This window comes from Mustela nigripes, chromosome 8, assembly GCF_022355385.1.
Source record: "Mustela nigripes isolate SB6536 chromosome 8, MUSNIG.SB6536, whole genome shotgun sequence".
NCBI classification, from domain to species: Eukaryota; Metazoa; Chordata; class Mammalia; order Carnivora; family Mustelidae; genus Mustela; species Mustela nigripes.
In genome coordinates, this window is record NC_081564.1 from 89,267,379 (window position 1) to 89,287,690 (window position 20,312).

At 56.7% G+C, this 20,312-nt stretch overlaps 1 protein-coding gene across 3 annotated transcripts in view; it reads left to right on the top strand.

Annotated features, from left to right (window-relative positions):
• ZNF236 (zinc finger protein 236) overlaps positions 1 to 18,706 on the top strand; it is a 102,510-nt gene extending 83,804 nt beyond the window's left edge. For 2 of the 3 annotated variants that reach the window (XM_059409843.1, XM_059409845.1), the window contains 6 exons: positions 2,270 to 2,457; positions 9,636 to 9,767; positions 11,726 to 11,923; positions 12,954 to 13,083; positions 15,244 to 15,420; positions 16,222 to 18,706. In XM_059409843.1, the coding sequence (XP_059265826.1) occupies positions 2,270 to 2,457; positions 9,636 to 9,767; positions 11,726 to 11,923; positions 12,954 to 13,083; positions 15,244 to 15,420; positions 16,222 to 16,346 (950 nt within the window). In that variant the 3' untranslated portion in view covers positions 16,347 to 18,706. Of the gene's footprint in view, positions 1 to 2,269; positions 2,458 to 9,635; positions 9,768 to 11,725; positions 11,924 to 12,560; positions 12,727 to 12,953; positions 13,084 to 15,243; positions 15,421 to 16,221 lie in introns of those variants that run through there. The other variant, XM_059409844.1, reaches the window with a different exon arrangement.
• Positions 18,707 to 20,312: the final 1,606 nt, after the last annotated feature.

Consider the following 20,312-nt stretch of genomic DNA (forward strand, 5'->3'; position numbering starts at 1 on the left):
CTTTCCAAAATCATCACTAAGATTTCCTCAGAAGCTGCGAAAACGTGTCCCAACAAAGATTTAAGATGGTGTTGGGTTTGATGATTGTGAGGGATTTACTGATCGTCTGGAGATGACTTTGTCTGAGGGAGAACCGTGAACGCAGGGAGACCTCGATTTCTGTGACGCGCCCTGGAGGCCTCGTGCTCTCAGAGCGGCTGGATGAGGCCCGGAGCTGAGAGTCCGCAGTCTGTGCCCCGATCACACCAGGTTCCAGGCCGAGAGGATTTACTTAGAATGAAAACTGGTTTGTAGAGCTTTCAATAAATCTTTTTCTATATAATTAAGAGCTATATATTGAAGAAATGTAATTATAGCTTTGGGTCAGTTACTCCATTGCGTGCTCAAGAATAGTTTATTTTTTCCTGCTCATATCACCTGTTTTGGGACCATTTGGGGATAGAAGTTCTGCATGAACTGACACCATCCTGGTGGAAAATGTCTTGATTGCAGAACCGAGCCGAGCACTCACTCACACAGTGTTGGCGTACAGCTGCGAACCCCGGCACTGGCTGAGGCTCGTGTCCCCACGGACCTCCGTGTCCGGACTCACTTCCGCTCAGCGACACGCAGGCTTCTGACTTCTCTTCGGGTTTCCTGAGCCGCACAGTCCCGAAGCCCTCCCCACCCCCGCCGCCGCGCGTGGACGACCATCAGGGTCCGAGGCTGCTGCTGGGAGCGGAGAGCAGACTTTCCTGTGTTTCGGGGGCTCGGGTGAGGTGCGGGGTCTCGGCCGTGTGCGTCACCGCGCGCCCCGTTCGCGTTGGGCTTCGCTCGTTGTGGCGACTCTTCCGGCGAGCCTTTCATCACGTGCTTCCCTCGACCTGGCGCGCGGACGGCCCAACCCCAGGCTTCGCCCTAGCGGTGAACCCCAGTTCGGGTCGCCGGCCGCCACGGCCTTCTCGGGTCTGCTTTTCCCTCTCCGATGTGGCGTCGCCCCCGTGGGCGCGTGCCGGACCGCAGGGAGAGCCCGCCGCCGAGCTGCCGCCGAGCCTCCGCTGGTAGCTGCGGAGCTTAGAACACGCACCTCCGCAAACCCACACTCCGGCCCTGGCGCGTCCCCGGGGTCCGCGCCGCGCAGGTGCTCGGGGGGCTCTGATGAGCCCGCGTCCGGAGCCCCGAGGGCTGCTGCAGGGCAGACTCAGCCTCCTAATGGTTGTACCGCTTTGGAAGGTTCCAGGTGTGTGCGGCACAGTGTGGGACCCCCAGAGCGTGGATCTGTGGAGGCCTCGTGTTTGCAGGACTCCCGTTACGAGTGAGTAACCTGGCTCCCCGCGGGCCCCTGACCGCGCGGCACCGGCGCGACCCGCGGCCCACAGAGCAGCCCAGGCGTCTCTTCTGTTCTGTTTGTGAACCCGATTAGGAGACTCTTTCCACCTTTCCTTAGTCACTGCCTCGGTGTCTGTGGCCCCGGCCCGCGGGCTGGCGCCGTGGGAGCTGCAGGTCACGTGCGGTGGAGGAAGGCAGGGCCGCTGGTGAGAAGTGCGCATGCGTGCGTGTGAACATGCATGTGCACGTGTGTCATGCTGACCAGTGAGAACTCCCGAACTCGTTTTCCGTGGGTGCCCGCCAAGGCCTCGAGAGTCGCGGGCTCAGCCCGCCCCATCGGCCAGCCGCGTGCATGAGTTTCTGTTCTGCACAAAAGGCCTTCCTTTGCCTGAGTCTGTCCCGGGTGTCCTTTCTCTCATCGCTGGCCACGAGGGGAAATTAAACAATCTTGTCTTCTCAACGGAAAGTAAGACGTCGTGCGAGGCGAGCTGTCATTTAAAGGGGTACATGCGGCGTGTCTCAGCCCAAGCCCACGCACGGGAGGGTGAAGGGGGCTCCGCGGGTGTGGTCGCGCCGGAAGCCGCGCGGCCGATCGATGCTCGGTGGGTCCCAGGTGCTCCTCTCTTCGGGCTCCTCCCCGGGCCGAGGCGGGGACGGTGTCCCGGAAGTCCTTGGCCGTTTCCTTCTGCCTTAGCAGCAGGGACTCGGACTGGAGGGTCGTATGTTTGCTCTTTTCTGTGTTGTCCTTGATGTTCTACTTAAGCAGAGTGTACCTACGCATAAAGATACTTAGAAACTGGAGACGTCTGGCCATAAAATTGCAGTGAGAGATTCTCGGACTGCCTCGGTGTCGCTTCAGAAGCTCAGGTCATGTGACGCGGCTTCTGACAGAGGAGTCCTCACTCCCGCGGCGGTCGGACTGGCCAGCTGCGCCACTGACGTGCTCGCTCCTCTTTTGTAGAGCTGAACACCACCCCTGGGAGCCTTCCTTCAACGACACCCATGTCTCCATCGGCCATGTCTGCTCAGAACCTGGTCATGGCGTCGTCAGGAGTGGGAGGAGACGCCAGCGTCACGCTGACCCTGGCCGACACGCAGGGCCTGCTCTCCGGAGGGCTGGACACGGTCACGCTCAACATCGCGTCTCAGGTAGGGGCTGCCCTGCCCTTTGTGGGGGGCTGTGGCATCTTAGTTTCTTCTTTCCCAACTGGACATGCTGAACATTGTTTCCCGAATTGAAGTGGTTTTTCTTCTGACTAAAATACAATGACTGTGTTAGATGCAGAGACGAGAGAACAGGAAGATAAAACAGAGAAAACAGGAGAGACTGTCTTTAAAATTCCCTTCCCAGATGGACCCACGACGGACCTTTTAGTGTCTCTCTGTCCTTGCGAACCTTTACATGCAGACACGTGACACGCATGGGAACGTTTCTCTGGGAGTGAGCTCGTGCGTGTCAGGTGCCGGGAACTTCCCTCTTACACTGTGACTGTCTTCCCCGTCAGTGATATTTTAATTCTTCTTACTTTTTAATATTTCTATTAATTTTTTTAGAGAGACACGGCCAGCACACGAACGGGGTAGTTCAGGGAGAAGCAGGAGGGGGCGTGTGGGGCCCTAGCGGTGACCCTACAACGCTGACCTGAGCCGAAGTCAAGAGCCGGATGCATCACTGCCCGAGCCCCTCGGGGCCCCCACCTCCGTGGTCACCGCCCGACCCCAGGGGCCCCACCTCCGTGGCCAGCAGTGGCCGTGTTTTCTAGTGGCGGCGCCGCATTCAGTTTCATAAGTTTGTTGAGGGCTGTTTTGAGAGCTCGGGGTTTGGCTAAGTAGCGTCGGAATTCCCACACTCGCAGTGACTTACGGTCTCAGGCCACTGCCTGCGACGTGCAGGGTCGAAGGCTGCACGTGGTGGATACTGCACTGAGCTGGTGAGCTGGTGAGCTGGTGAGCTGAGACACCAGACGCCTTTCAGAGTCTGGTTGAAGAACCGTGATAGATTCTAATGAAGACGGATACAGGCCCTGCCGCTTGCCCCCGTTTTACACACCTGTCCCTCTGCAAGCCCGGCGGGGTGTGCCGGGGTCGGGGCGGGGTTTGCTTGTGTGCCCTTGGGCTTGCCGCCCCCGACGAGGACTGAAGACTGTGTGGTCCTGGGTGGGAGACCTTGGCCCGTCACACCCAGCCGCACGGGACTGTTCGGACTCTGGGTTTGGTTCTGCCGCTTGTGAGAGGCACGTTTGCCCGCCCAGTCCATGCGGAGCCAGTCCTCGGCGGTTTGTACCACTGCTCAGCTGTCCGGTGCCATTGGTGGAAGCCCCCCAGGGCCCCTGGCGGGAGTCAGATCCTGTGGGAGCACGAGGCGGGCTGCAGGGGTGCCGGAGGCCGGGGCCTGCTGCGGTGTCCTCCCTGTGCTCGTCTGCCGCTGAGGGAAGGATCTCACGGAGCTCTTCACACGGTTCCCATCTGCTTTCCGTCCTGCATTACTAACACCGTTTGTTGGGTCGTCCTCACCCTGCTGGGTTATGAAGATTAGTGTCACCTTGTCCAGTGACAGGTGGAACCGGAGAAGCCATCCTGATGTCAGTGGTGTGTTTTCCTTCTGGACGCAGGAGGCAGGGAGCCTGATCGGGGTGTGGTGGGTGCTGTGTCCTTACGAACCACCTGGGACTCTCGTGGTGACGACTGTAGACATAAGCTTGTAGCCCAGCCCTGGGGCCACCTCACCGCTGACTGGCACGGGCAGGGTGCAGGCATCTGTGCGGGGGGGTAGCTGTCCTGTGGCCCGTGTCCGTCCGCTTTCAGGCTCCGATGGCTTCTCACTGGACATTTGTAACTTAGTAAGAAGTAGTCATAACGTAAAAATTCTTTATGATACAAATTTTAGTGAAATTTAAAGCCTTCGAATAACTTTTGCAGAGGTGCGGGGTGGGGGGTTAAGGTTTGATCAGAAAAAGCCAGAGAGGCATTTATTTCTATGATTATGGGTTTGTTTTCTGTTTGCTAAATCATATCACCTTGAGAATTAATGATCGTTGCAGCAGCAGTGCAGGCTCAAGCCGGAGTTCTCCGAATTTGCCAGGTTCCGTTTTTAAAGTCAGTGGATGTTGGCTGAGGGTGTCTGTCCTCAGCACAGGGTAGCTGCTGGGCCCCTGGTCCTGCCCCCGCGCTGGCTCATGGATGCCCACCAAGCAGGTGCAGGGATTGGGGCCAAGGAGAACGCTGCTGCCCTGAGGGGGTTCTCAGAGGGTGTTGGAACCAAGTGTCGCCGTGACAGTGTCAGCGCAGTGAGGAAGGCCCGTGTGCAGGGTGAATGCAGTGGCAGGCGCGGCTCCTGGTCCCACCGTGGCCCCATCAGCCAGCCCCCTGGTGATTCTGCTTGCAGGTTTCCAAAAGGGACGTGTGCATGTGCTGCTCTTGTGCTGAAAATCCTTCCGTGGTCCCTGCTGCCTTCAGCACCAAGTCCACGTTTCTTCACGTGGCCAGAAAGAGTCTCTGTTGTCCGCTCACCACCCCGTTCCTGCCTCCAGGGTCACACCCAGCACAGATAGCAGACCCCTTCCCCCAATCTGTGGGCCAGGGCCATGGCAGGCCACGGCAGACCACGCCATGCCACGGCAGGGAGTCTACTGCGTCTGTGGTCCTCTCGGTCTTCGGCCCCAGTGAAGATGTCCAGGCTGGCCGGGCTCGAGAGCCGCGGGAGGGGCGGCACTGAGCGTGGCCGGGTCAGACGGCAGTTCCCTCCTGTGTGCCTGTGGCTTACCTCCCTTACCTGTAGTCTCTGGCTTACTCTCCCAAAATTACCAAGTCAAAAATTTAAACCCAAATTGATTCATTACCATACTTGGTATAACAATAGTATTAAAATCACCACTAGGAATCCTGTAGTTTCATTGGAATCTTTTCTGTTAGCTGCCAGACTTTAATGGGGCTCACAATGATCTAATACTCTGAAAATTTGAAAAAGCCAGGTCAAACCTATGAGTGCAATTTTCCTAAATACAGTGAACTATTACACAAATAAAACCCATCATCTTATTGTCGGAAGGTTAATCAACATATATGGAAATGTTTATATATATGTAAATTATAAGAATTGTTTATGACCATGAAAATTTGAGCTCGAATCAAAGGTGCTTCTGAGAAATTAACCATTCTATAAGTAATTATTCAGTACAGGCGAGAGTCAGTCACCAAGAGGCCCAAATACGGAAGGGTTTAATAATTAATCCCTTCACGCGGTTCACAACATGTGCCCCCTGCACTCCACGAGGTGGTGACGTGAGAGCAGCCAGAGGGGGCCACGGGCAAAGGCAGCCGGCGAGCCCCCATGTCCGCGCAGAAACTCACTCCGCGCTCGGACATCCAGCGCTTCCCAAAAGCCCCTGAAGGGACCCAGGAGTGTGAGCTCGTGGATTATAAATGTTAAAAAGATGTGAAAATAGCATACGTTGATTGTGTAGCATTTTTCCTTTTTTCTTTTTTAAGATTTTATTTATTTATTGGAGAGAGAGAGCAAAAGCACACGGAGCAGGGGGGAGAGGGAGAAGCAGGTTCCGCTTGAGCAGGGAGCCCGGCGTGGGGCTCCATCCCAGGACTGGGGACCGCGACCCGCGCCGCAGACTGATGCTTCACTGACGGAGCCCCGCAGGCCCCCTGTCGTGTACCATTTTCTGTGTTTTTGTTTCCTTACAAAGTCCGCAGGAGAAGGTGGTGTAAGAGCACAAAGGGGTGTGGTCTCGGTGGTCACGCCCGTGGCCGTGGCCGTGGCTGTGGCTTACACCCAAGGGCCGTGGTCGGGTCTGTGACTGCACAGTGTTTGGAAGGAAAACATTTCTGTGTGTCCGCAAGTAGTCGTCATTTTAGACTTGCAAAGAGCCCGAGTAGAGCAGAGTAGTATGTGGGGTAAGTGATCTTTTGATGCGCTAGTTTACGTAGAAATATAACCTGCTGAAGTGGAAGATGAAATTCCGCGATGGACGGGTGCCTGCGTCGAACAGGAACTTTGTACTTGCTTTACTAGGGGAGTTATGGAAAGAAAAATGGGTGAGTCGTAAGGATTTCTTCTTCAACTATGAATTTAACATGAGTTTTTTTTCCCAAATTTTGAACTGTTGGTGGTAGGTGTGGGAATCAGGCCGCTAAATCAGACAGTTTCACAAGGAAATGCGTGCATCACTTAAAAGTCTATTCGAGGGGCCCTGGGCGGACCAGTCGGTGAGCGTCTGCCTTTAGTGGAGGTCATGATGCCGGGGTCCTGGCATTGAGCCCCCGTCAGGCTCCCTGCTCAGCAGGAAGCCTGCGTCTCCCTCTGCCTCTGCTGTTCTCCCAGCTCGTGCTCTGTCACACTCTATCAAATAAATAAGTAAAATCTTTTTTTTTAAGTATTATTTATTTATTTGGCAGACAGAGATCACAAGTAGGCAGAGACACAGGCAGAGAAAAAGGAGGAAGCAGGGTCCCTGCTGAGCAGAGAGCCCGATGCGGGACTCGATCCCAGGACCCTGAGATCATGACCCGAGCCAAAGGCAGAGGCTTAATCCATAGAGCCACCCAGGCGCCCCCAAATACATAAGTAAAATCTTAAAAACAACTATTCAAGAAAGCAAAGTGGTTTTTCAGTTCTTGTTCTGAAAACAAAAGTGAGTACATGGTTCCTGCTTGAAGTGTGTTCTGTTTTATATGAATTCGTGTAGGTTTGGTGGGTTTTCTGTTTGTTTTTTACTGTATAAGCAGTAACACCATTATCTGGGTGTATGAGTGCCCAGATAATGGACCTCGCACAAAGCATTTAAACCCCGTTTAGTCACGAAGGTGTTCCAAGACGTCCGAATGTGACCTGGGCCGCACGGGGAGTTGGCAGGCGTGACAATGCAGGGGCTCTGCACGGGCAGTCGTGTGCTCCAGGGACGGGAGGGGCCCAGGCCGGGCTGCCAAGGGCTTCCCACTTCCTTCCTGTCAGTGCCGCGGGCGCGCCTGGACCCTCTCGCTGAGCGCCGTGTCGCTGGAGTTCTGCGCGGCTGTGCCGGGGGTGATGGGCTGCCGAGAGCACGTCCCTGGCCAGATGACAGAACAGGGAGACGCGGAATGAGGCTGCCTTCCAGGGACGGGGCAGGGAGGCAGGTCGGCTGTCACGCCGACTCTCGCCTGTCAGGGCGGCAAGCCTGGGTGAAGTTCGAGCAGCTTTTCCCAACATGGTTGTGCATCAGGATCTCCAGGTTCGCGCTGCGAGGCTGAGTCAGCAGCGGTGGGTGCACCGCGGTCTGCTCGTGCCGGCTCCGGGTCCTGACCCCCTCCGCCAGAAGTCCTGTAACTTCCACCTCCGTGTAAACCCCAATACAGCCGAGACATAGATCCACGGCCAGTGAGCCCACAAGCCGGAGAAGGAGGGCCTGGGGACGGCGTCACTTCAGCACATTCAGTCGCCGTTTCCTTGGGTGCGGCTGATGGTCGAGCATGTATTTTACTCGACACCCAAATTTTAAGTCAGGCGTTTGCGTCAAGAGTACTTAATATTAGCAATTGAAACACCAGTGATAAACTAGTACGTTACTTCGTATTAGGAGTTTTTAAATTAAGCTTTTTATTTTCAGTTAGTTGTTCCTTCATAGTCCGTTTTCAGAAACGAAACGGACAGATCTCATGTACCTTTACCCAGCTTCCCCAGGCTGTGGCGTCGTGCAGAACTGTCGGTAGGATATCGCGGCCAGGGGTGGTCGTCGGCACAGTCAGGACCCAGGCTGCCCCGGCGTGGCTAGTCTAGTTCTCACTCGTTTCCCCTCGATAGGTCTGTGGAAGTGCAGCGCCTCACAGGCCTTGGCGCTCCTTCTGAGAAGAGAGGACTTTATTGAGCCAACAGTGGTTCTTACGTGTATCGGAGTTTCTGGCTAGCAGGAGTATTTGTCTTGATTTGTAGAATTAGGAAATGTGAATTTATTAATTTTTGACTGACGCCATTCTCCAAAGTTGGGTGTTCTGGTAAGAGTTGGCAGAGCGGGCGGCCGGCGAGGACAGCAGTCCGAAGGGACGGGTGCTGGAACGCAGCGGTGCTCAGCCGACCTCCCACGTCAGGCGGCTTTAGTGGTACTTGCCAAAATATGCCACGTTCGTGTAAAACACTAGATAAAGGGAGATATCCAAAATGTCATTTCACTTTTCCTAAAGGTGCATGTGGAAACCAGAGAATCCAAATCAATTTAAGAAGCTCTTTTCCTCTAGAATCCACGAGGCTCTCCTTGTAAATCTACCCTCTGCTCGATGCTCTACCCTTGGCTCTGTGTCCCCGTATGCCGGGGGAAGGGTCTTTCCCGGGAGAAGTGGCCCTGACCACCCTTCGATGCCTTCTTGTCCGTTTCTGACTGTCCGCGCCTGCGCCTGCGCCAGCCTTTTCTGTCCTGCGGGAGCCGGGCTTGCCCGCGAGATGTGAGGACGCCCCTCCCCTGTGGCCGAGTGCCCTTCCTGACTCGGTGCCCCTCCGTCTGCACGTTAACGCTGGCCCTCGGACCCTGGTGTTCCACGTGCGTGTCCGAGAGTCGCTGCTGATTTGGCAGGTGAACGGATTTGTGTGGCTTCCCGTTTGGGGCCCGGGGTCGGGCCAGATGCCCCTCTGTACGTGCCCCGTGCCACCCCTCCCTGCATTCTTTCTGTCCCAGGGCCACAGTCAGACTGGAGTGGGACTAGGACTAAAGGCAAAGTTGTCCCTTTGTAAACAAGTAAGCGTTCTCCGCCTGGCAGCTTTGTGGAGACGCGCCGCATGTACCGTAGCGCTCGCCCGTGCATTTAAAGTGTGGAATGTAATGGTCTTCAGCGTACTTGCAGAGTTGAGCACCCCGACCACATCTAGTTTTGGAACATCTTATCACCCCAAAAAGAAACGTGGCACCATTAGCGGCTAGCAGCCATGCCCTGTGCCCCCGACAACCGGCAGTCACCGCTGTGTCTGTAGACGCACCTGCTCTGAGCGCCTCACCTCGTGGAAGCCCAGCGCGGAGGGGCCTGCCAGGGCCGCTCCTTCTTCGGGCTGCCTCAGTTTTCACTGTACAGTGTGCCTCGTTTGGGTCATCTGCTCCCCGGCTGCTGGCTGTTGGGCCGGGTTCCCTTCTGCGGCCGCTGTGGGCATTTGTGCGTGAGCTCTCCAGGCTGCGCAGGTTTCATTTCTCTGGTGCATGCGCGTGGGCGTGGGGTGCTGCGTCCCGTGCCGGTGCCGTGGTGCGCTTTTCTGGGGACGTGTCCCCGTGTGGTCCCCAGGAGCCACACCACAAGGCATCGTGTATGTTACCCCGGGGATTGATAACGTCACAACTTCTAAACTAGTCTGTCCTTGCCAGGGCCAGCAGTTCCCAGCCTTACTCACGGACTCCTCGCTGTCTGGCCAAGGGGGAGCAGGGTCACCGCAGGTCATCCTCGTGAGCCACACCCCACAGCCCTCCGCCGCTGCGTGTGAGGAGATCGCCTACCAGGTACGTCACACACCTGCGTGCACACGCGGTCGAGGGTTGTCAGGGACACGGATTGGGAGGGGCTGGTCCCAGAGGGCTCAGGGCAGGGGGCCGCTCCTGGGGGGCCTTCTCAGGCCGAACGGGGGTGACGAGCAGGGGCCGCACCGCACAGGGCCTGGGGACAGCCTGTGTTGAACGGTGGGGGCCGACTCCTTCATTCCTCCGTGTGCGGTTGGCTGGAGCCGGGGTTTTGTGCCGCAGAATAAGGTGCAGAAACAGCCGTGCGTGAGGCTGGTTTTACGTGCGTGAACTCTCCTGGGCAGCAGAGCACAGCGGTCACTCCGTTCCTTCCAGGGGTTTTCTGGTAAAACCTCTGCTGACTCTTTGGGTCTGGTTGCGTTTTTTCCCTCTACACGCGTGTGTACACGTGGCCCCTTTGTCATTTGAGTAGTTTTTCCTTAAAATGTGTCTTCTGAGGGTCTACGACATTTGGGAGATGACAGTTCTGAATACAGGTGAGTCCCACGACCACTGTCTCCTCACTGCTCCTCCGAGGGGAGGGAAAGCGCAGGAAGTGAGTAGCCACGGGGTCTGGGCAGCGTCCCGTCCCGTGCAGCTTGAGCAGATGCGTTTCAGGACAGTCATGGTCTTCAGTGCACGGGGACCCCCTTTTGTGTAAAGGCTGTAGAGCCGGGCAGCCTGGGCGCTTCCCCAACCGGGGCTCATCCGGCAGAAGGTGAGTGTGTGCCTGGGGGCCCGGCACCCCGTGGCGGCTCAGTGACACTGGGAGGGTCCAACGGCCTTGGGGTGCGCTGCTGGGCGCGTGTCCACTAGCGCAGCCCTGGGGGAAGCCCGCGGGCGCACGGGGGTCCTCGGGGCGCCGCTGGCTCTTGGCTGCCGCTGGGTCAGCACGCGCGGTGGCGTGTGGCTTGCAGCCCTCGCGTCTCCTCTGCTTTGGGGCCATTCAGATGTTCTCTGACTCACAAGAAATGGGCTTTTCGCACTGACCTGAACACACAGTCTGTTTCCATCATTTTTTCGCTTCACACACACAGACGCTCAGGTTAGACACACGCACACCTGAGAGGCGTCACGGACGGTGCCTCCTTCGCGGCGTGAGGAGACCACGTCCGCGCGCTTCTTGTCTCTTGTTTCACTCCTGTTTTCCTCCCGTTGTTTGTCTTATCCTAGCGTAGACCTTACAGAGTGACCTTAGCGCACCTGGAAGACATCTTTTGTCGTTAAGTCGTCGTCTTTAAATTTTATCCATTTCTATGTATTAGATTTTATGAAAAAGTACTTGATAAACTAGATAAAAATGTTGACAGATCCCATCAATTTTCCTTATAATTACTTACGATTTTATTTCACTAAATTGTCACGGACAAGTGTTTATTTACAAACCTGAACTCTTATTTATAAAAGCTGAGCGACACTCGCCTGCTCCTTTTGGTTTCAGGGTGTTGGTGGCGCCCCATTGAAGTGACTTGGGAACCCGGCTGGTTCTGAGCCCCGTCTCAGGTGGCACCCTACACGTGCGAGAGAGGACTCACCTCCCACTAAGCACTCCTCGCGCTGCAGGCTGCTGAGAGCTCTCGCCCTAGCAGGAGCATTTGGGGGCCGTGTCCTTTGTACCTGGGTCAGCTGTCCCTGCTGTCCCCGAGAGCGCGTATGGAGTGCACGCCACATGCTGGCACTGCTCTGAGCGCCGCGTGCGGTCCCCAGTGTGGGTATCCGTGAGGACACGGCACGGGGCAGCCACCAGCACGGCCGGCCCTGGAAGGTGACACACATGGAGAGCCGTTCTGTTCGCTCCGTGCTGCTCGGAGGGCCAGAGTGGCTGGTCTAATCCGTTGGCCACCCCTGATGGTGCGCTGAAGGCCGGGCGTGTGGCATTGGTGTGTGTCCATCGTCTTGTCGTCCGTGTGTTTGCTCACTCTGGCCACCGAGTCAGTTCCGGGGTTTCTGACCCACTGCAGGTAGCTGACGTGTCGGCCGGCCTGGCGCAGGGCGGGCAGCCGGAGAAGGAGGGCCGGGCGCACCCGTGCCTGGAGTGTGGACGCAGCTTCGCCTCGGCCGCCGCACTGCTGCACCACAGCCGGGAGACGCACGGCCGGGAGCGCATCCACGTGTGTCCCGTGTGCAGGAAGGCCTTCAAGCGTGCCACACACCTCAAGGTATGTGCCACCGTCCCCACGGGTTAGAGACTCTCGGTTGGTTCGGGTCGGTGGGTGTCATGAGTCTTGTTTGCAGCAAGGAAAGAGTTAACAGGTATCCCCCTTTGGGAGGAAAAGATCAGTAGGAGTTTAGTGTTAGCAGATCTGCTGGTTACGTGTTCGTGCGCAGTTCCCAGTCCGGGTCTGATAGGACTTAGGCTGGCACTGAGATGCCGTGTCTCACCGAGGAGAGCGGGAGATAGTAGGAGTCCGCCAGCACCTACTGGCCGGGCCATGGGGAAGCAGGAACTGCCCTCTTCGCGGGGGACCCACACTTGACACGTCTTTCGGCAGGGGAACGGGGAACCCCTCAGCAGCTGGCTCTGCGTCCACCTTGAGAATGGGGTCTGCATGCCGGGAGAAGGGCTAGGTGAACTCTGGGACGTGCGCACGGTCGGGGAGAGGAGGAGGAAGGGCTCTGGGACCTGATGTCCAGGGCTGCACTCAGGTGGCCTGCCGTGGTGTGGGCCGCGGACCCCTTCCGGCGACTGCCGGCCAGCACTCCTTGTTACCAGAAGTGGCCGCATCTGACCACTGGCTAGCCTGTCAGGGATCCCCGCCTTCTGCTGCACAGTGACCCCGGACGTCTGCTCTCCAGACCCTCAGTGCGTCCGTGTGCCTTGTCTCTTCCTCTGCCGTGTTTTCTGGCAACTGCCCTCGACCTCCCTCACCCGCCCCGTAGCCCCCGCCTGGCCATGAGAAGCGCTGCACGTAGTTCTCAGGTGAGGAACGTCTTACCAAATAGCAGACCACGTCCCACTCACCACCAAGGTCATTGGCAACAAGGAAGAGCACAGGCCATGCGGAGCCGCACAGCCTGTACCCTGGGCCTTCCGGGGGGCCAGCCCTGACCCCCACTGCATCCCCGAGGGCCCTCATCCCAGACGGGCCTCAGGTCCTTGCTGCTCCGACGGGTCCCCACGGCCGTGTCGCAGGTCCGTCGAGAGCCGCCGTGGCCTCAGGTTTCCTCTCCGTGTGTGGTCTGTGGCAGGAGCACACGCAGACGCACCAGGCCGGCCCTTCGCTGAGCTCCCAGAAGCCGCGAGTGTTCAAGTGTGACACCTGTGAGAAGGCGTTCGCCAAGCCAAGCCAGCTGGAGCGGCACAGCCGCATCCACACAGGTAACCGCCGGCTTCCAGGTCGGGGTTCGGGAGGCCGGCGAGAAAACGGGGCTCAGCGAACGCGCGATTGGTGAAGCCGGGTCCGCGTCTGTTGCCCTCGTTTGTGGTCCGTTCTTCATGCTAACTTCTCAGTAAAAACCCTGTGGTTTCCCTGGCGACCATGGGAAAGAGAGCCCCCTAGGGCTGCCGTGGCCTCTGGGGACCTGCCCGCGTGAGGGTCCCCCCACCCCAGGCTCCCGCTCCTGCTGCTGCAGGGCACGCCATTGTCGCTCCTCCAGAGTCGGTCTTTGCTGACTTCCTGTCACCGCCTACACCTGCCCAGGTCTGTCCCCGAGGGCAGACCAGCGCGGAGACGCGGGTTCCCGGCTCCTGGCCTCTTGGCCCGTTGCCCTGACAGCTCACTTGCGTCCTCCGCCTCTGCCAGCCCACGAGGTGCCTGTGGCCCGTGGCCCCCGTGGAAACACCACCGTCCCAGGGCCCTGTCTGCTGCGGCCTGTCCTCTCGGGACTGACGGCAGGACCTGCGTCCTGCTCTGGTGGGCAGCCCTGCGTTTGCACAGAGCCAGGCAGAAACCCTGGGTGTCTGGCAGACAGACGCCTCTCGCCCCCCTCTGAGCTCCCGCAGGTGGGATCCCGGTGTCCTGGAGCAGTCCCGCCGGCTGCTGCACCCCTGACTGCGGCACCTGGCTGCGGGAAGCCTCAGGGTCCCACACTCACCTTGCCGTCTGGAGTCCCGACTCTGCTCCCTGAGTGTCCTCTCTGCTGTCCCTCTGCCCAGCCCCTGACTCCCTTGGCTGGGTCATCTCTGATTGGCCTGCAGGTGTCAGCTTGGACGCCCCTCCCCAGGAGGCCTCTGGGCCCCTTCCTGCCCCTGTCTGGCCCCCACGCCTCCTTGGATATCCGGCAGGTGCTCTCATCAGGGTCCTTCCCCGGTTTCCCAGTGACCCTGCTGGTCCGCACAGACCGGCACCGACCAGGTGTTCAGCAAAACAAATATTGAGTGAAAGACGACGCCGCTGCCCTTCTCATGTATCTACTCCAAAGGACGGTTTTAGGGGATAGGGACCGCCGTTGGCCTGCTAGCACGAGCTAGGTACTTCCAAAGGTTTGGAGAAACCTGCTGACGGTGTGTTGCTGTGGGGCCTGCTTCTGGGGCCGGGAGCTCCCATACCCCCCAGTATGCCTGCCACCTTCACGCCAGCCACAGCCCTGGGCGGCCTCAGGTCCCTGCAGCTGCCTTCTGCCTCTGGCTGCAGAACCCTCTGCTTTGAGGGTGCGGGCCTGGCCCCCACCACGGCACTCTCCCTGTGACTCAGCCCAGGTCACCTGACTCGAGGCATAGCCACCTCCGTGACCTCCTCATCCTTTGGGCATGTGACCCCTCTCATGCCCAGTCCTGGGGATTAGGGCCACTTTAGGTCTCTGGCTGGCAGGGGGAGCGGGATGGAAAGCCCTCCTGTGTCTTGGCCACTGGGGGAGAGGGACAGGCTTGGAGTGACAGAAGGTGACACCCGGGGACTGGAGCAACCACGTGGGCCTTCATGCCAACACGGGGTCCAGGGAGGCCATGCAGGGAAAGGGGACAGACACCTGGCCGCAAGGTAGCCGTGCCGATGGGATAGAACCTTCTAGGCCTAGGGGAAGGGCTTGTGGCCCTGGGGGCTGGCATCCGATGAGTGTGTGGGCGGAGGCAGGGACCGCGAGGGTGGGACTGGGGCCCGGGAGTGGGCGGCAGCGTGTGGAGTGGAGCGGCGCGGCACGGGGGCCGGGCTTTTTCCCGGAGTCGCGGTGCCGGTGTCTCTTCCACTTTCTGTTTCTGTATTAACGTCGCAGCAGTTAGAGTGACGTTCAAAGAACGCTGGATCAGTCACACGTCACGGGACGTGGATGTGGCAGTGTCCTGTAGGTCCTGTGCTGCTGCTCGCCGCCCCCGCTGTTCGGAACACTTTGTTTAAACCGTTTGTGCTCTGCTCTATGTCCGGATGCTCTGGAGTCGGGGAGCTTTTGACGACGTTTCATCCCGCGCCTCGCCGGTGGGCAGAGTTGTTGGAAGCTGTGCGCTTGTCCGAGGGGAGGGAGGGCTGGGGACCCGCGTCCCTGCTCAGAGCATCCTGCCGCGTGCTGTGCCCGCGGGAGACGCCGACGGCCCGTGTTTCCCCAGGAGAGCGGCCGTTCCGCTGCAGCCTATGCGAGAAGGCCTTCAACCAGAAGAGCGCGCTGCAGGTGCACATGAAGAAGCACACGGGCGAGAGGCCCTACCGGTGCCACTACTGCGCCATGGGCTTCACGCAGAAGAGCAACATGAAGCTGCACATGAAGCGGGCGCACGGCTATGCGGGTGAGGCGGCGGCCGGGCACCCGGGTCCCCCCTGGGGCTCTGAGCCTGCAGGGTGGGCGGCGGTCAGGGTGCACACAGCGCGGGGGGGGGGGGGCGGGGGGCACGGGGGGGGGGGTCGGGGCACGCTTGGCGGGGGTGGGGTCCGGGTGCAGTTAGTAGAGGTTCTGGGTGCAGACGGTGGGGGTCCGGGTGCACGCAGACCCTCGGAGCGGGTGTGCGGGGCAAGTGTGTCCACTGGGCGCCCAGTCAAATGCCTGTGTCACCCGAGGGGGCGCATCAGGTTGCGAGGCCCCGGAGCACCTCCCTGCCATTCCTCTGGGTCACGCACGGATGGGCTGCGGTGCGGGGCTGGGGTGTGTGGGCTGCGGCGTGGTGGGCCCGGGCTGGTTCTCTGTCGGGCGTTGGCACGGTGTTCAGGACAGTGGGATCCGTGAGTGAGACGGGGCGGCGGGGGAGGGCTCGGACGCTGTGTGCCCCGCGGACTCTGCTCTCACGTCTGCCTCCCAGCGCGTCTTGCTTTTCTTCCTGTTTGGAGCTTGTGCCTGTTGTGCCGCTGCCATTCATGACTCACCGCTTGGCACTGACTGCTCAGCACTGGCCGCGTGGTGACGTAGCCGTGACTGCGCGAGCTGCCCAGCAAGGGCGAGTTGCCCCTGCGGCTCGGGTTCGTCCTCCTGTGGGGTGGATCGCAAATCAGTTTAGAAATCTCGTCTCAGTCTAAGTTGTCTTTATTCCGTCGTGAGTCCCCTTGCGCTGCTGTGCGTCTGACACTCTGCCTACCGTCTGTCCGTCTGTCCGCAGGAAACCTGCAGGAGCCTGCCATCCAGCAGGAGCACGGTGCCGAGGAGCTGGGCCGGACCCTCCACCTGGAGGAGGTGGTCCAGGAGTCCGCGAGCGAGTGGCAGGCCCTAGCCAACGTGTTCTGACCCGGCCCGCCCCTGCCGCCACGGCCGTTTCTGAAGTTGAATGTTGCGAAGCACTTGGAATTTCTTCTTGGAAGCTTCGGGTGTTAAGAAGTGTTGCCATGCTAGTTTTTTAGCTATAAAATTATCTCAAGAATCATTGTCTTCAGAGACTGATAGGAACAACTGAGAGCAGTGTCAGCACGTTGTTGTAGTTTGTGTCCAAATCACTGAACTCAGGTACGACCCTAGGCAGTTCTACCTTCGCGCTGCGGCCAGTGCCTCCAGTTACAAAGAGCGAACTGGGTCTCACTGTCCCGTGCCGTGGCCTCTTTGTGTTAGCGAAGACAAAGGTTAACATGGAACACGTAAGGTCGATTTTCCTTTGTGCTTTCTGTTGTAAGAAGCGTAGCTTATAAAACAAACGTAAAATCGGGGCACGAGGTTCAGAGAAATGTTAGAACACGCAGGGAAGTGTTTTCCATTTTCTTTCTCTGTGTATTTTGAAAGTAGAAACGGACTCTTTCTAGTCTACCGTGTGTTTCTAGAATACGGAGAGATGGCTGGCCCGTTCTCTCCGCGTTACGATTCTCGGACTATCAGCTACAAGGATGCAGCGTCGGGGCCCAGACGGTGGAGGGGGCACGAACGGGGATGAACGTGTCCTCGCGGGATGGGGCGGGGCCGCACGTGCTGCCGAGTCCACCGTCAGGGCCGCGGGTTCAGTGACTGCAGAAAGCACAAGCCATAGGTCGCACGCAGGCGAGGGCAGACCCATGTCCTCGGAGTGGAGGGAGCGTGGTCCCGTGCCCCGCGGCGCGGAGCGGCGTGTCGGTGGGTCCTAGCCGCCGTGCTCCCCTCCTCACGCGGGGGCAGGTGTGTCGTCTAATTCAGGGAACTCTCACTGTCATCAATGGTGCCACATCGAACACGCCCCAGACCAAGTCCCGGCCCGAGCCGGGGCAGAGTGCGCGTTGCTCCTCCAGCATTCCAAAGACGGAAGGTTCTTTACTTCACGTGAGTTTCTCCTTCAGCATTATTTATATGTTCTATATATAAATACACATGTACATAGACAGATATATGGGCCTCTGTGTGGCTGAACAGTATATTTTGTAAATAGCGGCGCTCGTCCCGGCGGCAGAGAGCGCGCATCAGAGTTCCGACTCCGCGGGCACGTCAGGCCAGGGCCGTGCTCCTCAAGTCATAAATGGTACCTTGTTCACGGTAACATGAAGGTGGGCTTGTTTTGCTTTTGTTTTTCTCTTGAAAAATAATTGCCTTTATTTTGTGTCACGGCCTCCCTGGTTTCAGAAGAGAGCAGTTTTATTATAAATATTGTATGGACTCTGTATATTAAGAGAGGAGCTCATTTCAGATTCCTGAAGAAAGAGACATTTTCACTGTTATTTTTCAAAGGGCATCTTTTGATTTTTTTTGTTGTTGTTCACTTTTTGGCATATGTACATAAGTCATATTGATGATGATATAAAAACTTTTGTTATGTGAAAATATTTAAGTCAGAAAACTGTTAAATAATATTACTTTTTTTTTTCAAACTGCTTTGTGTATTGTATATTTTTTTAAGGAAAAAAAAAAAAGCCTTATTTGACTTATTCTTGTGATACTGGACTTACTATATATCCTGAGGTTTTCCTTGAATGTCAGTGTGTAGCTGGCTGTAGTCCGTATATTCCGAATAATTGTAATTGTGCCAGAGTTTTAAAGATTCTGCTTTTAATGCACTTTTCTTTTATAATTTTGTATTAAAATATTTTAGAAATGTTGATTAATTTTGGTGAACAGATATCTCCAAAGTTGAAATTATTGCAATTTAAAAAATTTTGTTCTTGCTAGGTTATTTATTTTGGTTGTAGCATTAAATGTCATCTCTCAGGACAAGTCTCTAAAAGGGGTTTATTTAATTCCTAATTGTACAGAAAGCATAGTTCAGCGAACTGTACTGGCCAGCTGCCTGTTTAAGTAAGGCCTTACCAGGTGAATCTAAACCTACTTTTATTTTCGTCAAAGAAAAAAAAAAGATCTATCAATGATATCATTCTGTGAGTTTTCTCAATTATTAACTATTAGCGGGCAAACACAAGACATTAATATATTATTTTTATTTACTTCCTAATTAAAAAAGCTGCTTCTTTGCAAAACATTCCTTGAAATACAAGGTTTTGTAAAGACATAATTTCACTTGAACCTTTGGTGGAGTACAGGTTGATCTTTGTATTTTACTGGTTGATAAATGTCTTCTGACGAGATTTCTAGCCTCCTGCATAACCAGGGTTTTGAGAATAGATAACTGTATTTTTAGAAATATCTCATCATAGCATATCTGCTTTGGAATAACAATAAATAAAAAATGAAGTTAGGAAGTGTGATTAATTATTTTTCTTTTAAAATATTTACTATATAATAGCTTGGCCCATGGATTAATTCCAAGTTCAGATAATGTTTTAACAGAGCAGAATTTCAATGGTATTTCCCTTGCCTCCGTGAAGTCTACACAATGAAAACTTGCAAGGTCTACCTGAAGAGCTTCAAAGTTACAAAGTCAGGGTACGGGTCAGCGGCAGGCGGGCCGTCCCTGTGGGCCGCCAGCGTCCTTCCTTTTCTCGGTCACCTGCGTGACTGGCCCTGGCGAGCGAGGCCTCTCCCAGGTTCACGACTGTCTTCAAGCTTGTGGTCAGCTGCCCGTGAAGCATTCCCGGGGGCGCAGGGGGAGAGCTGCCTTTGCCCACACGCTCAGCCTAAAACCCGGGTAGAGTTCTCGGGACGTGGCGGTGGGGGGTGACTGGGACGTGCGGGTCCGGTCCACTGGAGGACACAGAAGTGGTCCTGTTTTCCCGCAGCGGCGGTCGCTGCACACAAGCAGCCTCTTCAACCGTGTAGCGTGAGATGCCCCAACCCTGAGCTCTCCCGTGGCTCCGCTGACCCTTCGGTGCGTGGCCGGGGCTGAAAGGGCAGACCACTCGAGGAGCGGAGGCACCTGCCCGCCGGGCCGAGCCGCGTGGGCCCGTCAGGCCGCTCGTTACCCTCTGACGAGGTAGGGCCTATGGGCCGTGAGCCTCTCTCCCCGTGAGCCTCTGTCCCTGTGAGCCTCTGTCCCCGTGAGCAATTCCCTCCGTCCCATCGGGTTCATCTTTCGTCCGAGCGCAGCACTGCCCTGGGCATCCCGACCCCCACTCCGCGTTCCCCCGCCCGCTGTCGCTCGTAAACAAACGTGAGTCCGGGCCTCGCGGACAGGCCTCTGTTCTCTGGCCTCTTGGAAGGGCTCGTGGAACATCTGCGGGCTGGAGCCGCACGCGCCGGTACAGGTGCGAGAGGTTTTACAAGTTCTTCCCACGGGCTTTCCTCTCTGCCGAGAAATACGTGTAACTCATCAAGATTCACGTTTTTAACAAGTGATCACGCAGATTTATGTCAGGAACAACTTTTTAAGAAAATATGTAAAACATATAGGACCGCTTTAGAGACCTCATCTGCTTGCATTCTACCCGTTTTTTTCCCCAGAAGTTTATTTCAGAGTCAATGTTGTGCCCCCCCCCCCCCCACCAAAAAAGTGAACCCAAGGGTCAATCATTGCTAATCTGTTCTTTTTCTCCGGTCTGCCGTGTGACGTGAGGCGGCGATGCCAGTGCGGAAGTGGCACCGTGCACTCGTCTGGACTCATTCTCTTTTTGCCACTTCGTCTCTATTCTTAGTCAGTGCTTTGGTTTTTTAGACTAGAATTTCAGAAGTGCTACATTTGCATTTGGGGACTCGACCTCTTTACCTTATTCTAAGGAAATCAGCATTTAAAAACCTAGTTGCATCTTTACTGATTAAAAGGTGGGGGCAGGCAGGATTTTTGTTGAGATTCGAAGTCCATGTCTGTCTTCTTTGCGTCGGGAAGTTTCTTAAGCCTAGCGTCCTGCGCTGTCACCGTGGACCCGGTGTGAGCAGGCCCTCCCTCGGGCACACGCACGCACAGAGGAGCAC